The following is a 21,419-nucleotide window of genomic DNA, read 5'->3' as shown; positions in this document are numbered from 1 at the left end:
CAGTCAGATAATTATTGGCGAATAATACATTTATTGTACAGTACTAAGGCACAGTTCAATCTTTAGTATAGTCAGCTAGAACCTGAGAGCAAGTAGCAATGAACCATGGGTTCTCTTACAAGGAGGCATCAACAGATTTGGTAGACTGTGACCTTACATATTTCACCTTTGCTTCAAAAGATTATATTGACATTGTGTTATAAGAACATGTATAAAAATTGACAGTCAGATATTTAAATAATCACTTTAACTCTACCTTAAGTAACTTATAAGCGTGAAAGTATTTATATTGTAAATATTCAAAAATGCGGCATAGCTGGTGGTGTGGCAGTAGCAGGGCAAAAATCCTCCCTGTGCTGGACCAATCTCCCTAATACATGTGACATCACGATGAGGGCGCAGGAGATGGGACCAGATCAATCTGAGTGCACAGAGTCCTAAGGACGCACCGGGCGGCTCTGCTGTGGCTCTATAGACTGCGGGGTACCATTCAAGCCACCCTGAAAGCCAAATACAGGTGCCACCGTATACCATCAGTGCAGGGTTGCTGATATTCTGGCTGCCCCTTCAGGGAGGGAGCAGCCAGATCAGCATTGCAGGGGGAAGGGTGGCCGGACAGGTTTGTAGGTGGAGTGGGGGCGTGGCCGGACAGGTTTGTAGGTAGAGTGGGGGAGTGGCCACATGATTGCATCATTTTGGCCCCGCCCCCGCTACACAATGCTGATATTACCGGCATTGTGAAGCAGGGGACGGGGCCAAAATGACGCGATTCAGCTTGAATCGAGTCATCGGCCTCCCACTCTGCAAGGGTTTCTCTTAAAACAGGGGGGAGGGAGCAGAGGGGTTGGCAGCCGCTGGGAAGCTTGCCTGCCTTTCCGGTGGGCCGGGAGCGGCACCCGGTTTTCGGGAGGCTTCCGGCCTAATCGGGAGGGCAGGCAAGTATGCATCAGTGTCACCCCCTAGGGACTGTGTGCCTAGTGTGGGTACACCACTCACTAACCCCCAGTTACTGGAGGCCATGTGTACAGTTAGCAATACAGAATAATGACATACAGTAGGAGATGAAATTAATAAAATGTGATAACAAGGTAGAAGTTAGCAATAACAAATGCGATCAATATGTGTTAGGTGTTCATAGAAATATAGACTCTACTCTAGCCAGGGGCTCCGAGAGCCACCACAGGCCCAGGTACTGAGGGGTCCATGGCATAATACAGGCTGGTGTCAGCTACACAGGGGGACATTTGTACCCCTAGCAGCACTGCAAAGGAGAACATTGTCCCCATTAGCTGCTGATCTGGGGCCCTCCAACAAGCCTGGGTACTTAGTACCCACTGCCCCCTCCTCCCCACGGTACCCCTGACTCTTGCAACAGCTAGCTGATTATCATAGCAATACGCTTGCCAGTGTGCCTGATTATCAGCATGCTTTCATCTAAGCTTCTGCTTCATTACAGTGACTTTGTTACAGTGCCATGTACCTTGCAGGCAATATTTTAGAACAGGAAGTAACAGTTTTCAAATCATTTTCACAGCTTTATAAGCGAGCCAATTTATTGTGCAACACACAGTTACATTCAAATATGGTCTTAACTCCAACTTGGTATAATAAAGCTTTCATTCATTTAGCCATTAGATTTTTTGCAGAGGTTTTGAATTTTGCAACAAAAGTGAAAGCAACAATAACTTTGCACCCACTTGATAGTAGAATAATAGGCTGTTGTTTGTACTTGTCCTCTTTGGAGTGGGTTTAGGTTCTCACTAACACACAACATTCTTTGGGAAACGACATATTCATGTACAAATATGTAGAAAATAAAACATTACTTTGTTTTGTGAAAAAATATATTGAATAATAATATCACTAGTCCTTAGTTTACTTTTTTAAAGTTCTATATATGAAATACACATTACAAACCTACATAGTGTAGTAACAAATGTAATCAGCACTTTTGCATCTGAATTAGGTATAATACAATACTGCATCAAGTATACTGTATTTGTACATAAACAATTTAATTTGCTGATCCTTACTTGCCTACTCTGACGCTATGGCCACGAGGATACCGAAAATCAGGCGCCACTCCCGGACGCCCGGAAAAGTAGGCAAGTCTTCCGGAGCTGGCCGCCACCCGCGCCCAGCTGCCTACTTACCGTGTGAAATGGGCAGTCCAAGCCACAGATGATGTGATTGCACCCCCACTGCCTCCTATGCCGTGCTAAGCCCATTCCCCCGTACAGCCCCCTACGTCGCACTATGCTCCCCGCTCTACCAACCTACAGTAGCTGCCCCCTCCTGGACGGTGCAGCCAGAAATTCGGCAACTATGGGCTGACCCGACAAACTGAACACAAAGGACAAAAAAAAAATCCACAAACCCTATCAGGGTTGTTGTTTATAAGAATACAAAAAAACCTATTTGTTATACTTTCAGCCATTTTTTATGGCTACATGACGGTACCATGTTACTAATACTATTATTATTTGTATGAAATGGATCATATTTGAGGATATATCCAATGAAAAAGCCCCTAGATGGCAGGATAGTGTAAGTAACTTTGTTAATCTAAGTAGCAGACTAAAAAAGCCAAAACAAGTAGTGTTTGTATTTATTACACCAATGAGCAATATGCTAAGGCGTAAAAAAGAATGTTGACTGTATGAAAAAACAATGTTGACTGTATGACATTAAAAATTAGAGTAATACTGTTTCTCTTTAATACTACAATGTTTTTTTATAACTATTGTGCTTTTTTATTGCGGATTCTTTTACATTCACAATAATATTGTAGAGAATAAAATCTTTTTATCTCCGCAGCGAGCACAGCAACTTTTTGGAATTGGAGTTAAAATGGATGCTATATACACAAAACGTAAACATTTGTATGGTCAATTTTTTGTCTCCTATTATTTCTATGGCAATAGCAAGGTGGAGAAGAAAATTTTTATTGTTTCCACAATAGAAGGTAAACTTAGCTAAATACAATTTTCTTCTTTATGAAATAACACTTTTGCATTCACTTGTATAGAAATGTCTACAATATTGTTAATAATATTTACAAGATCATGTGCAAAGCAATTATTTTTGACCCTCCTCACTTTCTGTACCTTCTAGGGGGCACTGCTGTGGTGTGTGAATTTTTTTTAATCAGCTTCATGATTTTTTGCCAACAGGACTCCTTTCCTAAAGACATGCTTATATTCAAAAATGCCAGCAAAGCACGTTCTCCACATGAAATAAGCTTCATGAGGTAAAAGAAAGAATTTGCATAGCAATTATTGACAAAGTGATGGCTGCCTTGTTAGAAAGTTGGCATTTATGTGCTATGTACATAAAATCCTTTCTGAGCCGAATCATATGTCGTAATATGCGCCAATTATTTCCGGGAGCTTGGAGATCCATAGAGTGGATAATGATGATGAAGATGGTTGTGATATTTGCAATGCAATTGGTCACATGATTTCAGGCAGGGTGTTCAAACCCAACAAGCAGTTATCAATCCCAGAGAGTCTGACCACAGTGTCTTCTTCAGATCTCCTGATGCGTGGAAAGAGGACATTGTTCTCTGTGTTATTCACGTTTTCTTAGGTGAATGTACATGATTCCGCTCAGCATACTGAGAGGAAAAGCTATCCAAGCCAGAATAAAACAGTGGCCAAAATATCCTCCTTCTCCCTTGTCTTTGTTAAACTCCTTCACATGTATTGCATAGATCACTGCCCCAGAGAAGACTGCGAGACCTGCACAAATAGCAAAAGCATACAGTTATTCAGCGTCAATTTATAAACCACCTAAGTCCAATTTTTTTTCTTTTTGCAGTATTAAATGGAAGCACTGTCCACTATATTTTGTGATGTAATGAGAGCTTAAGCCAATTTTGTTTAACATATACCAATGCTTATACACACAGTGAAGTCTGACCATGGGTGTACTCAGTGCCAGATTAAGGTCCACATGGGCCTGGAGCTGAAATTTATGAATGGCCTATTGTGTGGCGCTGCAGGGGAGTGTGATAACTTCTGTGGCAGTGTGACCAGTGATGTGGTCTACACAGGGGGCATGGCTATGTCCATGGGGGCAAAACTTGCGCCTACCTTTAACAAATTTATAGTGGAGCTATAACAAAAAAGTTTTGTTTCTTTTGTGAAAGTGCAAACACAGCTGCCATCCGCGGCCTGCGGCACCTCTGGAGGTTATGATTGATCATAATCACCCCTCATAGATGCAGCAGCTCCCTATATGCATACACACAGAGACATATATATATATATATATATATATATACACACACACTGTATATAAACACTAATATATATATCAATGGGTTGGGTATGGGTTTCCAGCGCCGGCATCCCGCCAGGGTTAGGATAACAACACTTGCTGGTCAGTATCCTGACCCTCCCCCCTAGTGCCTAATCCTATAGTGCCTAATCCTAACCTCTCCTCTCTGCACCCGTAAACCTAACCCTCTCTACTTAGTGTCCAACCCTCCCCCTAATGCTTAACCCTAAGCCCGGTACTTAGTCAGAATGCCGGCGGTCAGGATGCCGGGACCAGCATTCTGACAGGTATCAGGATTCCAGCGCTGGCATTGTAAGCACCGGAATCCCGACTGTCGGTATAATGACCACATCCAATACCAGTGAAGGCGACACTCTGACTGCAATTGTGGATCACACAAGACCCCCAAGATGCTTCCAATGTTTCAGAATTCTTTACTTAGGTTCTTTAATCATGAAAGAACCTAAAGCCAGGTACACACTAGGTCGATGTTGGACTGACCCGCGACCTGCTGATTTTTAAGTGTATACACACTTGCCAATCATCTGCCCGATGACCCGGCCTTGACAGCTGCACAGCAGATCGGATATGTCTGTGAACCATGTAGTTCACAGACATATCCGCTGTACACACACGGTGATGCACTATGGATATATCGCCTGTTCAGTGAAATGGGGGATATATCTATCAGTGTGTACCCAGCTTAAGTAAAGAGTTATTGTATTTTGAAAGCAATTGGATGTCCTGTGTGGTCCATAATCGCCATCAGGGTCGCATTTATTGGCATAATTGTGTGGATGCCAACCTATTGCAGAAGTTGGCAATTAAGGAGGACACTGGCGCAAATTCTATTTACGAGCATGCAGGGGCGTTTTAAGAGAGGAGGGGGCCCGTGTGCACTCCTCGTGCGGGGCCCCCTCCTCTCTCCCTGGTGGCTGGCCGCCGACTGACGCGGCTGGCTAGCCACTGGAGCATTAGTCGACTCCGGGCACTAGAGTGTGCCCGGAGTCTACTACAAATGCGCAGAACGCCGGAAAATGGGCGGGGCAGCCATTTTTCCGGTGTTCTGAGCAGCAGTGACCCCCGACGCGGGACCTCGGACAGGTAAGTTTAAAAAAAATATGGGTGCAGTGTGTGCGGTGCGGGGCCCCCCTGGACCTGGGGGCCCCACACCGCACACACTGCACTCATTATAGATACACCACTGCGAGTATGGGAGTGCCAGGTTCAACAACTGATCTATATATATATATATATATATATATTTATTTATATATACCCACACATATACAAAAACATATACATATATATATTTACATACATGTGCACACATATACAAAAACATATACATATATATATAAACACACACACATTTTATATATATATATATACATACACACACACATTTGTGTATATATACACATATATACATACACACACATACACACACTTAATAGATGCCAGACATTACACTGACCTGTGGGAAGGAACGCTGGTTATGCATGCTGGCTTCTTCTCACAGCAGCTCAGCCTCTGCACTCTGCTCAAAAGGCTAACCTTATAGTTTAATTTCATTGCGCAGGGAGGAGGGGAGTAGTGGCCCCTTGGGTGAAACGGCTGAGCTTCAGATGACCCAGGGAACCGGAGCCAATTTCACATGGTCAGGGAAGCTAGTACGACCGGGGGGGCGGAGCTTCGGGCGGCATGGGGGCGGAGCTTCGGGCGGCATGGGGGCGGAGCCTCAGACTGCAGGGCCAGGGAGAGAAATTGGACAGTCAGTGACGGAGCTTCGGACTGCCGATGCGCGGAGGGGGGTGAATGGACCAGACTTCGAATCCTCCATCACTGCAATGTCGGATTCAAAGTAGTGCAGACAGTGTTCACAGGGATTTTTTTTTCCTGTCTGCACTGCGTTGGGCCTATTTGAATGGTTGGCCTGGAGCTGGAGCTCCACCCGGCCCATTAGTAATCCGGCCCTGGGTGTACTGTACACCCATACACTATAATTACCTCTCCACTGGGTGCTGCAGAAATCACTGGGAATATAGGGCCTGATTCAGAGTTGGGAATAGAGAGAGATATCTCTCTCAACTGATCATCTTGGAGAAACCATGCTGCACTGCAGGTGGGGCAGATTTAAAATGTGCAGAGAGATTTAGATTTGGGAGGGAGGTGTCCAAATTGACATCTAAATTGTAGAGTAATAATAAAGCTGTGCAGTATTTGCGGGCTACATGTAAAAGCAGCCAGTATTTACCCTACATGCAAAAAAAAAAATATGTATTTACACCCCTTGCATTGCAACATGGTTTGTCCAAGTACACAATTAAGTGCTACATCTCTCTCTATTCCCAATTCTGAATCAGGCCCATAGTGTCTGTGAGATCTGTACATGTGCAGTAGCGAGATCACTGGGAAATTGGCACCATTTTCCCAGAGATTTTCTCATGCCCTTTCCCATAGTCCACTCGGCACATGCGCCAATGAGAAAGTAAGGGGCCCACACAGTGTCGGACTGGGGCAAGGAGGGCCCACCGGGGGAATGCAGTGGTAGGGCCCATGCTTACGGGGTGTGGTCAGCCTTCAAAGGGAGTGTGGTCAGCCTCCACAGAGGCTTGGCCAACCAGTAGAGAGTGCATGGTCTGGGTCCCTTTCTAAATATCTATAGTAAATAATGATAGTGCATGCATGATAATGTACCAGATTGATAACTCCAATGCATTGTAGTGAATACACCATAATCCTGAGCAGTATAATGTTACATATGCACAGTCTGGAACAGACCCCTAATAGAGAGGGTGGGCCCTCAGGCAGTGGGGCCCACCGGGGATTTCCCCCGTTCCCCTATGGGCCAGTCCAACTTTGGGCCCACATGAAAACTGCACACAGGCTAAAATGCAACTAATTAATGCACTGCACTATGTATGAGGCTTTAGCTGCATTGCATGACCTAAAACTTTTTTATATCGCCCTTATTGTGCAGATATCATACTCATTATAAAAATATTATCATACATTTTACTTTACACTAATCTTCTCTTTGGAGAGCAGCATGACATCTTCCAGTTAATAAAAACTGTCACTCCAGAGTATGTGTGAAATAATGTGTCATTACTTTCCTATGTATGAAATATATTATTATTATTTTCTCGTGTATGATATCATCAGGAATGACAATATCTGTATCTACTCAGATTTCCCAGGCCCCCTGCAATGCTAAGATCCAGAGGCGTTACAGGGCTTATCAGCGCGCTGTGCCGGCCCCGCCCACTTAGCTCATGATGTCATGATGTCGCGCATAGGAGGTGGGGCCCAGCAGTGCCCAGAGCGTCTTCAAGATGAGCAGCTGTACACATGGCATGGTGCCTGCTTGTAGCGTCCAAAGGATGCTACTAGTGGCACTGCCACAGCGATACTGGGTTCAGGGTGCCCTTCCAAGCACCCTGCTAGCCAGAATAAAGGGCCGTGGGGCAGCAACTATACCACCCACAGAGCCTTGCGCTCTGTGTGTCGGCAGCTGACACACATCCCTAGTTATGGCCCTGTTAAGATCATGCCCTCCCACAGAGAGGGTATATCCACACCCCCCCAGTGGCCATGCCCCCCTTGCACCCAGGTGCACCAGACTTCTCAATGGCCCTGGATATGATATGTTATTACTCTCCCATGTTCTTTGTTTCAGCAAACACCTTTTCTCTTCATTTACTTTTCATCAATACAATACTTCTTCAAACTGATAGTAATTACTGCCATGGGATACAGTGTTTTATTAGTTAATATGAGTAGCCCTAACTCGTAGCATAAAATTTATATTAATATATAAATGCATTGATAAACAGGACAAACGACACAACTGAAGGTTTGCCATTGGCAGAGAGGTAACATTTGGCCAGCTCAGCAGCTGCAATTACTTACTTGCGAGAATCTGAAAGATACCAGTTGCATAAAAGAGACCTCCTCTATCCATGGTGTAGAGCTGGCACATGAACAGCATGAAGGACAAGCTGGAGAACAGCACTGCGAGCACCATGAGAGCCTGCACAGCATGGAACCATTCTGAGGAAGACAAGACAGGAACTACATTCACTCACTGCAGTGACCGATCCTTCAACGCATTGTCTAGCTATACCATGAGATGATGTTTCCGAAGCCATTTTTAAGAAATGCAAATGAATGTATTAAAATCCTGGTATTTGAAGTCATTTTTTGGGAGACCCAGATCCCAATAACAAGAGAAAATTATACCTACAGCATGTGGACTTTACTAGACTTTTCTCTATAACTGTTAATATAATCACAAGGAGTAACCAGCACCAATAGACCAGCAGATAAACTGTTTTTGACTAGCGTGGTGAAGTCTCATGAATTGCAGCTAGAAAAAAACATGATTCCGTGGTATTCTTGCTGTAGACAGTAGAAAACAGTGGATCGGTTTTGGCTGGGACCTTCCCGCCAAGTTCAGATCTCTGTCCTGACATGTTTATGAAATATGAAATTTTGCCTTGTTCTGAGATCCAAACTTGGAGAAAAGATCCAAGCCAAAACTGAACTGCTCATCTGTAGTAGTCAGTATTCCAGATCTGAGGGGGGCAAAAACAAGAAAGAATTATAATATATAACGCTATGACTCAATCAAATTAAAAATGTGTAAAAATGTGTCCTTCTCTTCCCTTGCCCAGTATTAAAAAGACAGATGCAAGATGAAATTAACCTATAGGTGACACTTGCCTGAGGAAGCAGGTTGAGCTCTGTACAACGCATTGTTTTTAAGTGGAGGAGAGAATTTGGATTTTGGACATTATTTTAGTGGAAGTCCTTTGTTTTAGCTGGTTTAGCAGTGGGTTTGACATTTTTTCCTTGTGGCTACGTCATTGCTAATTTTACAAAAGGCAAAGCTCTTACATATGTATTTTAAAATAAGGATTTTCTTTTGCCAAAAGAAAAAAGGAGCTGACTTTTAATTGATTCTTGAAGGCATAAGCTCATCTGCTCAAGTTAAATAATATACATTTTCTGTGTGTATATATATATCCAGATAATTGTGCTAACAGTCTGAACCTCATAACCATAGGTTTCCGAGATCATTAGTTGAAGACCTAGTGTGGCCATAAAGTGAATTGGGGCTTTCTTAGGCATTAAGCTGGGGAACATGACTCACCTATTAGGTACAGCAACCCCGATTCAATGGCCGCCTAATGGCTGCAGCCTGATTTGTTGGGTTTTTATTTACTAAAAGATGGCAACTTTACATTGCTACATTGTGTTTGTGCAACTTATGTGGTAACAACTTACCACTGGTAGACACTGAGGAGCAAACCCAGCTCTCCGAGCTGTTGTTGAAAATGCAGTCATGCCATAGGTTCAGTGTACCATCTTCTGGAAGCACCCACCATGACTGGAAGAAGAATAAAATTACATTGCAGATTGCTTTCCACTGTCGTATTCAATAAACTTCCACAATTAAATTGGACAGACAACTATAAATGAAGATATTGACAGATGACGTACAATTAATTTCCAGATATGGCATGATCTAGTACTTCCACCATGCAAAGGACATGGATGGTCTCATGACAAGTGCATCCAGTCCATAATAACATTGCAGTTAGCTGAGGACATGTGTAATCCGAGTGCCATGCAACATCCATCACTCACAACCCTTGCCCAAAACAGACCTGCTTCAGCTCTATATTTTATAATATACTATTGAGGTCTGTTATGACTGCACTTGCATGCAATTTAGTGGCCTCTCTGTTAACCATCTCATAACACTTTCTGCTAGTCTTTGGAATGATGGGGCTCATGTAGAGTTGGATGCATTTGTGCCCTGAACTTAAGCAGTAATAAAATGCATGCATGAAAAAGTGCAATTACATGCATACAGTATGTTCAGTTGGATGCATCTCTCAGCTCCCCAGTAAAGGGATACCCTGACCCCAGGCTACTGTATGGTTCCATTTCATGCAAGTAAGGATTAACTGTTTGGTACAGAGGCTTTGCATACATGTTTAAATAATGCACTGTACACTAATGTTACTAATGTTTGGGCAAATATGGTTGTACATTTTGTGTAATTAGGGAATGTATAGATATTAGCAAACTCCATGTCATATGAATGTCTTGATTTTCTCTCAAAAATATAAAATCCCTAAATTATGATAATTATACTGTGTTGGTAGGGTCAACTACCATGTAATATCGTCAGCTAATGCACCCGATAAGTAGGAATCTCTGTGCAAAACAATATTTTGCAGAAGGTTTTGTTTCTTTGTTCTTCTAACTACATAGGTACTGTAGGTCTCTGTCGTTACCCTCACTTATCTATGGCAATATCAGGAGTTGATAAAACATTGAAGTGAGAATACAGAATGTGATCTATCTACATAAAGTGTCATTATTGTGCTTACATTATCAAGGGTGGCCACGAAGAGGATAATCAAGATGATGATGTGTAGGGCGGTTACACCAAAGAGGAGAAGACTCATCTTCAGGTCTCCAATGGATAAACTAAAAAAAAACAATAAACTGTTATCACATGTTATGAAGAGAAAATCAGTTATTAACATTGTAAAGCGTAATTTTATATGAGATTAGACATTAAGGGGTCTATTTACTAAGCAGTGTTAGGAGATAGAGTGAAAAGTGATAAGAAAGTGATAAGGTGCCAGCCAATCAGCTCCCAACTGTCATCTCACAGGCCGTGTTTGAAAAATGACAGTTGGGAGCTGATTGGCTGGTACTTTATCACTTTCTTATCACATTTCACTCTGTCTCCTAACACTGCTTAGTAAATAGACCCCTTAAATTGCTAAACTGCTCAGAGTTGGCTCTATTGCAATGCTTCTCACCATTCTCTTGCTCCTATAAAAACCCTTACAAAATGGTATAAATATTATTTATTGCAGTTTCAAGGAGTCATACCTCCCAGCAGTTAGAGATGCAAAATTGGGAAAATGTGAGGTCAGAAGATTATGAAAAACACAAACAATAATAATACGTAATGCTAAGCAGGAAAATGGATGGAATAGAAGTTGCAAAGGTTCAGTGGCTGGTTACTGTAATTGGTAATTTGTTACTCCGACATGATATATTGTGCCGTCGTTAGGAAGATTGCAGAGTGTGTACGCTCTATATGGTGTGTTCTGGGATGAAGGGAAATTGGAACGACCATCGCGTCTTTTGTACGTCGTTCTGATGTGTACCTAGCGTAAGGATTGTTTATGAAGCTACGATAAAAAAAGGCCTGCAGTGCATACTTTTGCACCAATTTGACCATTGTGCACATACAGTAATCACTTTCCACTATTTGGGTCTCTGTTTGTATGTTTGTATAGTTATTTGCAGGGTTATGGGCATGGCGGGCATGTAAAAATGTTCTTTGTGAGACAAATCACTTTAGCATACCTCCCAATTGGGAATACATACGATTTACCGCCGGCCGCATGGCCAGCGGTTCTAATCCCGACAGCGGCAGCCCGACACAGGAGGAAATCCCGATCGGCCTTCAGGTAAGTAAAACTAATCTAACTCCCCCCTAAACCTCCCTTAGGGGTGCCTAACCCTAATCCCCCCTCTAAGTGCCTAAACCCCCCCCTTCCCCCTTTAGTATACCTCCCAATTGGGAATACATACGATTTACCGCCGGCCGCATGGCCAGCGGTTCTAATCCCGACAGCGGCAGCCCGACACAGCCTAAACCCCCCCTTCCCCACCGCCTAAACCAAAGTCTCCCCGGGGGGGTGCCTAACCCTAACTACTCCTTCCCCTAGCGTACCCCTAACCTCCCGGGGGGTGCCTAACCCTAAGTCCCCACCCCGGGAGCCCCTAACCTAACCCGCCACCCCCAGTGGCTGTCTGCGCCCGGCGCCCGGCTTACCTTCGATCGGTAAGCCGGATGTAGGGCTCCCGGCATAAGTCTAATGACCAGGATTAAACAGTCGGGATGCCGACGGTCGGCATTTAGACCATCGGCATCCGACTGCATCCCCCCAATTGCCTTAATATCAGTGCCGTATTGAGAGTTCTGTCCTGCCGTCACGGTCAGGAGTGCATTGTGCCAATCAATGCGGAAGTTGGGAAGTATGTTGTATTCACTAGGAGCAGCAGTGAACAGTTACCAAAGGTGCACATAGCAATGTAAGGGTTATTGATGGGGACCAGAAGGAGATAAGGGCAGCACACCCCCTGGGGACAAGGCTGTCATAAATCCTACAATAGCACTTGATACATTTTTAGAACCAGAACCTTTGACATCACCTACAAAAGTTGCCTTTCCCATAAAGCTTTATATGCTTACCAGTACTTTCATGCAGTACTGGAACTTTGAGAGGTATGCTTTCAACACAAGAGCCTGAATATAGGTATTACAATGTTGGGCTTTGTTTGAATCTCTATGTGGTCCTATATAATTATCAGATATATATTTGCTTAGTAAGTTTACAGTGGGCCTATTTCTTAGTTGGATGCAAAGTGTCGGCACATGCCGATGTTGGCGATCTCGAGATGTAATACTGTACCCAATGCAAATGCCGGTGTCTTTCCGTCTTCACGCGTATGCATTGCTCTGCCGACAGTTTCTCAACCACCCTGTAGCCATAATCATTAGTATCGACACTTACCCCCACCCATTGCTGGATGCAAAAGATCCATCTAAAACAAGTGTTCCTTTCTCTGTACGCACCCCTCAAATGAGCACCTAAGCTTTGCTACATGCCAACAGCTCTCCCATGTGTTGGATTTGTTCCATGTGTCCGCACAGTAGCCACCCAGGATGCCGCCAAGAAATGCCTATTTCATGGACAGGCTGATGTGGACTGGCACAGAGCAAATCATCCACTTTCGTATCCTCCAGGAGGATGGGTATGCTGCTGGCAGCGCATGCGAAGTCTGCTGGTAACAGTGAGAAGCGTTCACTTTGAACTTCAACTATATATATAAAACCACCCAGAAAATAAAGTGATAAGAAAGCACAGTGTTTAGCTCGGCTAGTTAGGTGGTCTAATGGATGATCACAATTCACTGAAAGTTCCATAGAGAAGAGGCAGCTACAGACATATACTCTCTATGACAGGGCTCTCCAGTATTCCTCAACCACATACTGCAGCTTTTGACTTGACTGCACTAAAATCCAAAAGGTATGGCAAAAATTAAACTTTGCACTCTTCATATTGTCCACTCTATACAGTAAAATAGTACCCATTACAGCCCAGTGCAGTATAAAATGAATAATATCTATGATATACTGTACATTATATACATTTTCAGGTCCTGAGAGGCTGCCCATGTCTAGCTCCATGATGTCACCATATTGCTCTATCAAGCCGATCAAATGGTTTAAATCTGGAAGCTCTACCAATGTTGCTTCCTGTAGTAATGGCATACAATAGATGTGACTTTACCCTAGCTTCTGAGACATTATTGGAGACATGCCTGGACTATTATTATTGTTAATTTATATGGTGTCACAGTGCTTCACAGTGCCAGACAGTGGGGGAAACAGGAAATACACAATTACGGGGCAACTGAGCAGTGGAGTAACTAGGGTATTTGGAGCCCAGGGCAAGTAAAAAAATGTAGGACGACCCCCCTTCTGCACACGCCACTGATCCGAAGGTGCCCAGGGCACGTGCCCCAGTCAACCCTCCCTAATTATGCCACTGCCCTTATGCAGTGCCTCCAGTAGTACCACTAATACAGTGCCTGCAGTAGTTGTCCCACCTATGCAGTGCCCCCGGCCAGTAGTGCCCGTAATACAGTGCCCCAGCCAGTAGTGCCCCTTATACAGGGCCCACAGCCAGTAGTGCTCCTTACATATATAACACAAAGACACACACAAAACAAAACACAATACATACCTGAATCCCGCTCCTGCACCAGCCGTCGTCCACTCCTCCGTCCACCTTCTCGGCACTACGGGAGAGATGTCATGACATCTCTCCCTTTACCCACTGCGGGAGCCAGAAGGTGGAGCTCATGAGTGAGCTCCAGCCCATATCCAGTCCTGGGTGAAGCAACCAATGAGAGTCTGTCTGACTCTCATTGGCTGCTGAAACAAACACACCACCACCGGATAGTACACTCACTGTGTACTACCTGGCGGCGGTGTGGTTGTTTTACTGTGTAGTGTGGACCACATTACACTGAATGCAACTAGGGGGGTCAGCCATGGCCGACGGCCGTGCCCAGGCTGACCCCCCTAGTTACGCCACTGCAACTGAGATAGACAAAATAAATGTAAGCATTAAACCTTACATTTCCTGCTTACAGAAAGGGTCAGAAGAGAGCTTACAGTATAATTAGTAGAGGACACAGTTGAAAACAAGAGGGACAAGTCTTTATCAGTGTGGAGCTTGGGAAACTTGTGTGAATGCATTAGTGTGGGTAGTATAGTTGGAAGTAGAGTAAGCTTGCTATACGAGAACCTCCAAGCCTTTGTGCCAAAATAAAAAGCTTAGTGTAATACCATCATAGCACTCATAATAAGCCATCAAGCATTGTCTGCTAAGATCCTATTGGTACTGCTGAGCAGCCCTTTGGTAGACTAGAATAGCCTTTCTGTGTATCTTCATGTGTCTGTTGGGCCTTAGACAGTATATGTTGCAATGGTTTTCCACCCTATACAATTACCCTTCTGTCCATAGTGCAGTCATTGCCAGTCAGCGATGCCTACTTTCCTCCCGCATTTTAATGCTTAAAACATTAACAAGAGGGATCCACTTATATACTGTACCTATATACATTGGATTCAAATAGAGAATAGACAAAAAATGCAATTGATGCTGATGATATTTTTTACTGCACAATCAATAATCTCAGTCTTATATATTTGGATCTTTATCCATCATCTATTTAAGGAAGTCACAGATGATGAATATCTTCCTAGCCACGACGGAGGCCTTGCAATGTGCTTCTGGTATTTCATATCAGGTAGCATGCTTCCCATATACTTGCCTACTTTTTGAAAATGCATTTCAGGGACAGTGTGAAAGCAACACCTATGAGCGCTGCGGTAAAGTGGGCGTGTACTGCTACATCTGAGAGGCGTGTCATAAAATTGATTTATATCCAAATGTAAATGAGCCCCAAAGCTGTTAGTAAGATCTATTTATTGATGAAAACACACTAAAACTTTTCAGAAAATGCATGTAGCCATAGGGATCATTGTGCCTTATAACCATTGCAGGGAAATGATACTAATGATCCCATTTGAATGTATATATCTCAGTTGTTTTTTTTATATAACAGCTACATAATGGGGGTAAGGTGGAATCAGGGAGATTGGCAGACTCTTCAGGGAGACAGGGAGATGACTACTATTTCAGGGAGTCTCCCTGACAATGAGGGAGAGGTGGATTGATATAAAGTACTTAGAAACACTTCTACCCATTGAAACGCATACACTTTAACACCTTAAGTTTCAGACAGTTTATCAATATCTAGATATTTGCTTTGCCCAAATTCAATATTTGTATATTTAAGTGCTTGTACTTAACTAATTATACTTCCTATGATAGCTTTTCTCATGCATACACTCCTTGTCCATTTACTTGTCGCCAAATTGTGTGAATCATTGGGCCTCATATCAAGAGATGAGCGGTTTTGTTCTACCTGGTTCTTTTCACCAAATTAGCACAAATTCTGATTTTTTAATTAGTTATCCAAAACACAGGAGAGCTGGATAGCCAATAAGATGCCGCTTTTCAGATCCGAATGTAACAGAGTAGAACCGTACCGCTCATCTCTACTTATAACATTATTAATGATGAATTCTTGGAAGACACTTTGAAGGCATGGTTCTCAACGGGTTACAATAGCCTGTCATCTATTCCCTCACTGATATCAGTAACTCTGCATTCCCACTTGGCAGGGGTACTGTAGCTTTGGGTGTTGGAGCTCTGGGGATCGACTGTTAAAGTTACGTGTTTTAAAACAAGACTATATGATTTCTACAAGGGATTTACAGGAGAAATGGAGGGAATCGGTATGATTTACTGCCGGACCCATGCCCGGCGGTTGGAATCCTGACAGCAGCATCCCGGCAGAGGAGGAAATCCTGATCGTCCAAGGTAAGTATTCTCTAACCTAATTCTACCCCCTAACCCTCCCTTAGGGGTGCCTAACCCTAACCTGTTTTGAGTCTGGTCACCAAATTCTTTGATATAAATTCAGAGGTATCTTCCTCACATATCTTAAACTGATTCTCAGTTCAGTGGGTTACTGACAGGAAGTGTGTTGTGCTCAGTGTAACATCCCGTCTGTTATCGCCTGCAGTGGATAGCTCAGTCAAGAAGCTTTATTATGATAAGTGAGACTGAGATTATTTAAGATATGTGAGGAAGATACCTCTGAATTTATATCAAAGAATTTGGTGACCAGACTCAAAAGAAACCTTTATGTATATATGCACCATCTTTGAAGTGTGATTTGGGGTATGCCCAGTTTTCTATTTCACCCCTTCACACTGCTTAATGGTGAGCCCCATTACAAGATCACGCATATATTGGTGGAAAGATCTGTCTGATAAAGATACCTTTATAAGAAGTTACCGTAGCACTATTACGTGAGTACGGTACGGATACTTCAGACATTCTTTTGAATTAAGGAAAAGATGTTTAATTTTAGTAGCCTAAATAAGAATTTGCTTTGAACTACTACACCATTTTATTTTTTTCTCCCTTCTTTTTTATTGTCAACGAGGATCCCTGTAAGAAGAATTTCTACATCCTTCACTACGTTGGACATTTTCCTATTCCATTGAGGACTTTTATTTGATATTTCTTTGGAGTGCGCAGAGACTGGGTTTGTCCTTTTGTTTGTGCGTAGTGACAAAGTGGCATGTGCCCCAGGTCTCCCAAGTCAATAACAGTCACCTGTGTTATACACTGGGGGTTGTCCCTGCCTCCTCACGCAGTGCCGATCTGATCTGCTCTCCACTGCATCAATATAACACAAACTGTACACCTGAGACTTGCAACAATGTCTTCTCACTATATGTACCTTCGAAGCATGGAAACCAGGAGAATGATCTGTCTGCTTGCACTGGCTTGTTCCAAATACAAGAGGCTTCCTTACTGCAAACATCCATATACATCAAACAGTTAAGCAGGTCACTGTATACACCTTGTGCTTATTATTATTTGTACTGCAGTCCCTTGTAGAGTTGACAGAATTTCCCACTGTGGCAGTGTGTGACATAATCCGAACTGGGGGCACTGGGTGGCATAATGTGAACTGGCAGCACTATAATGTGACATAATGTGAACTGGGGAAACTAAAATGTGGCATAATATGTACAGTAGCAGTAACTTCTGTTACTGGTGTTGTACATTGCTTTTAATTTTATCTTGGTTTAGATCACAGTAGTTTCATGCTCACAAGTATGGAGGTGGGTGTGGGGATTTCTGGTGCTTGGAATACCCTATTAAGACCAGAAGTACTAAATGGAATGTATAAAAATATGTTGACTTTTCATTGACTTCTAAAAGTTCAAAAGAACTTATTTCTCTTTGCATGGCCATTCGATTATTTTCCAGAGCATGACATACTTTATACGCAGTTACCGTTTGTGGGAAATTAGACTAGAGTACAACCAAGAAGTGTCCCCTCATCAAGGAAAGAATTATTCTACTAGAATACAGTCTCAGTACAGCTACTGGATCCACTGAGCTCATTTGTCATTGTTATTTCAATCTGCTTCCAGGGGCATATTAAGACAGGAGGTGGCCCATGTTCACTCCCCATCTGGGGCCCCCTCCTCTCTCTCAGCTGACTGACAGCAGCAGTTGACTCCGGGCACTAGATGCCACGCCATTTTCCTGCTGACCTGCGCATGCGCAGAAAATTCCGGGCACACTCTAGTGCCTGGAGTCTACTGTGCATGCGCAAAACTCCGGGATGGCCGCGGCAGCCATTTTCCAGGAGTTTTGTGTAGCGCTACTCCGTGGGACTTCGGAGAGGTAAGTATAAAAAGAAAGTATGGGTGCAGGGTGTGCAGTGCGTGCAGGGACCCGTGTGCACCGCACACCCTGCACCCATTATATATACGCCCCTGTCTGTTCCCCTGTGATGATCAGAAAAAAACCTTCCATTGGCCTCGGCCAATGTGCAGCAAGTGATTCGTTTGTGGAGCACTCTTTTATAATAAAGTAATTGATATAATTGATATCAGGAAATATACATAATTGCAACATAACTTTTAATTGGTTCCCTCTTTAAAGAGATTGGGGATTATTTTGACTCTAAGGGCCATATTCAATTAGAAGCAAAAAGTTGGTTTCGGTGATACTTTTTCACCGATGACATCATTTTCACTAGTTTCAACGTATCCCCGTATTCAATTCTAGCGTCTTTTAGCCGGCGAGATAGCGCAATGCAATGTAATAGGCAAAAAAGTTTTGCCTATGAATACCCGACAGAAATAGTGCAGAATTGGGGTTTTGAGGTGCAATGCTGCGGGACCACCCTGCACCCTTTGGACACCCCCCCGACGCTAACTGATCAAAAAATGCAAAAACCCCCACAAAGGACACCCCAATAAAGCACTTTGAATAAGTGGGTGGAAAAAATCAAAGTGGGGGTACAAATTAAAAAGTAAGTAAGGGGGAGGTGTATTTTTGCTTGCAGGTGCTTGCTGAAGGTGCGTTTTTGGCGCTTTTTAATGCTTGACTTTAGCCATTTTAAAATATGCTTGGACCCATTTTCATATACCCCAAATTTGATGGGACTACTTATTTTACAAAAAAAAGTAGTGAAATGCTATTCTTCACCACTTGTTTAAAGACGCTAAATAGCGCCTATTGAGACCATTTAAAAACCCCAAATACCTCTAGCAGGGCTATTCGGGGGTACCCATAGTGAACCCCATGTCAGAGCATTTTTAGGGGGGTGTCAGCCAGATTTCTCCAAAACTGACTGCACTTTTCGCTGTTTTCAGATTCGCCAGGAGTCCCGTTTTCACACATTTGCAATTGAATACAGGGATACGCGGGAAGCGCGCGATAGGTTTTCGACGGCAAAACCCCTGATGACAGCAAAAAGTCCTGCATCAGAATTTTCGCTTCTAATTGAATACGGCCCTAAATGTGAAAATATGACAGTCACCTATCAATAAACACCCATAAATACCATATTGTTGATATAATTGATATCAGGAAATGAACATAATTAAAACATAACTTTAATTGGATCCTTCGTTAAAAGAAATTGGGAATTATTATGACTCTGATTATGAAAATATGATAGTCACCCATCAATAAGCACACATAAATATCATATCCATCAATAAGCACACATAAATAGCATATTAGACATTCTGTAATTGTGTATGAAATAATTACCTTGTGGTGATCATATTTAATCATTAACAATGTATCCCCTAATGGGTAAAACAGGCTGGTTTAGCAGTTAGTACATTCACTCCCTTTCTTCAGTAATTAATTTATGTAGTAGTACTATATGCAACCAAAATACACATCAATTAGAATTTAAACACTATAATGCGTCTAAAAATGTAAATTTGATAAATGTTGCAGATATAGTGTATACATACAGGACAGATATATTCTCGATAAACTTTTGTTAAATGAGAGATAGTTTGTTTTATCTCTCGGCTCCTGCAATACTTTAAGTAACAGGGCCCGCCTAACACCATAGACGGGCGCACTGTCCCCCACGACTCCCTTTTGTTTCCAACGGTGCTGCCGTGTGTTCCTCCTCATCCCAGGTCCGCTCAATTTGAAAACCTGGGAAAGCAGAAGGAACCGGACCTTGACACCGTACCTAACCATTTATCTGTCCTTTTTGAACCTCCTTGGTTCTTGCTGCCAGCTCATTTATGAATAGCAGTGTTCATGTATTTTCCCTAATTGTTTTTCCATGAAGTTGTCACAGCCCGGGTCTGTTTCCCCTGCCGCCGAATCATTTACCGATTCTGCCAGTGTTCTCTGTCACATCCCAGATGCACAAGCTTCAGTATTTCTCGGCCTGCAGAGCCCCAAGTAAGATCTAAGCTTGCTACAGAGTATTGCATTGGCAATTCCTGATTACCTGACTGTAGTGGCCAATCGAGTGATAGCCTGAGCCTCTCCGTACCATCTGAGGGGGTCATTCAGACCTGCTCGCGAGCGAAGGTCGCTCGCTAGCGGGTCGATGTTGGGCGCATGCGCACGACGGAGGGAGAACGAGAAATACGTCGCTCAGGGTCTCGCACCAAAGGGGGCGTGCTGTCGATGGTGAGTGACAGCACGCCCCCTTTGGTGGGCGTTCCAGGGCATGGCTGCCAGACGGAGGCGTTCCCATGGGAACGCCTACCGTCTGAGTCCGGCCCCACTGACATCAGTAATGATGTCAGTGGGAGTGATTTTGGCTCTGATAGAGCCAAAATCACTCCTGGGTTTGCGGCAGCGAGACCCTACCACAAGGGTCTCGTCGCAAGCCCGATGGTCGCGATGGTTTTGACCATCGCGACCATCATCATGGACGCTCGCATAAGCTGTGGGTGGTAACCCACAGCTATGCGAGCGTCCAAAAGGGGGCTCCACATTTAAATAGGACGGCCCTGATTCAGAGCGAGCGCTCTGGTCAGAGCGTTCAGCTCTGAATCAGGCCCTGACTCTGCTCAGCATATCCCAGGTAACCCAGGGGTATATCTTCCAGCTGCTGACTCTACCAAATCGCCAGTACAATGTCTGACATCAGTCCCTACTGAGTGAGCTATGCTGAGCTCCTACTGCTTACCTGTATCCTGTTGTTCAGTTTTGTTCTTTCCTGCTGCACGGATTCCTGCAAGTGAGCTACACCTGTGGCAGCTATCCCAATGGCTGCACAGAGAATCTCAACCTGTTCCTGTTATCCAAACCTGCTACTCGCCTGTGTATACCATATCCACTGCATGGTGAGTGTTCCTGGTTCCTGCTCCATTGATGCCGTTCCTGGTATCATCATGCACTATCCTTTCTGGTGTTTGATCTGCATTCGGTCCTGCAACCATCTGAGTGCTCCAGGATCCTGGACTATAGCGACAACCCAGTTCCAGCCTGGTGAGTATTAACCCAGTACCAGCCTGGTCAATCTACTGCCAAACTTTTCTCTAATTACACATACCAACTTGTCTCCAACACCGACGTCCCTGGTGGACTAGT

General features: G+C 43.6%; 1 protein-coding gene across 1 annotated transcript in view; it reads right to left on the bottom strand.

Annotated features, from left to right (window-relative positions):
* Window positions 1–1,522: 1,522 nt before the first annotated feature.
* Window positions 1,523–21,419, bottom strand: part of EMP3 (epithelial membrane protein 3 (MAM blood group)) — a 30,219-nt gene continuing 10,322 nt past the window's right edge. The window contains exons 2-5 of the mRNA XM_088459514.1: window positions 10,689–10,788; window positions 9,574–9,676; window positions 8,197–8,337; window positions 1,523–3,740 (exon numbers count right to left, since the gene is read on the bottom strand). Of these exons, the coding sequence (XP_088315640.1) occupies window positions 3,571–3,740; window positions 8,197–8,337; window positions 9,574–9,676; window positions 10,689–10,766 (492 nt within the window). The 5' untranslated portion in view covers window positions 10,767–10,788 and the 3' untranslated portion in view covers window positions 1,523–3,570. The remainder of the gene's footprint in view (window positions 3,741–8,196; window positions 8,338–9,573; window positions 9,677–10,688; window positions 10,789–21,419) is intronic.

This window comes from Taudactylus pleione, unplaced genomic scaffold (genome assembly GCF_031769625.1).
Source record: "Taudactylus pleione unplaced genomic scaffold, aTauple2 ptg000041l, whole genome shotgun sequence".
NCBI lineage: Eukaryota > Metazoa > Chordata > Amphibia > Anura > Myobatrachidae > Taudactylus > Taudactylus pleione.
This window is presented reverse-complemented; position numbering and strand designations above follow the sequence as displayed.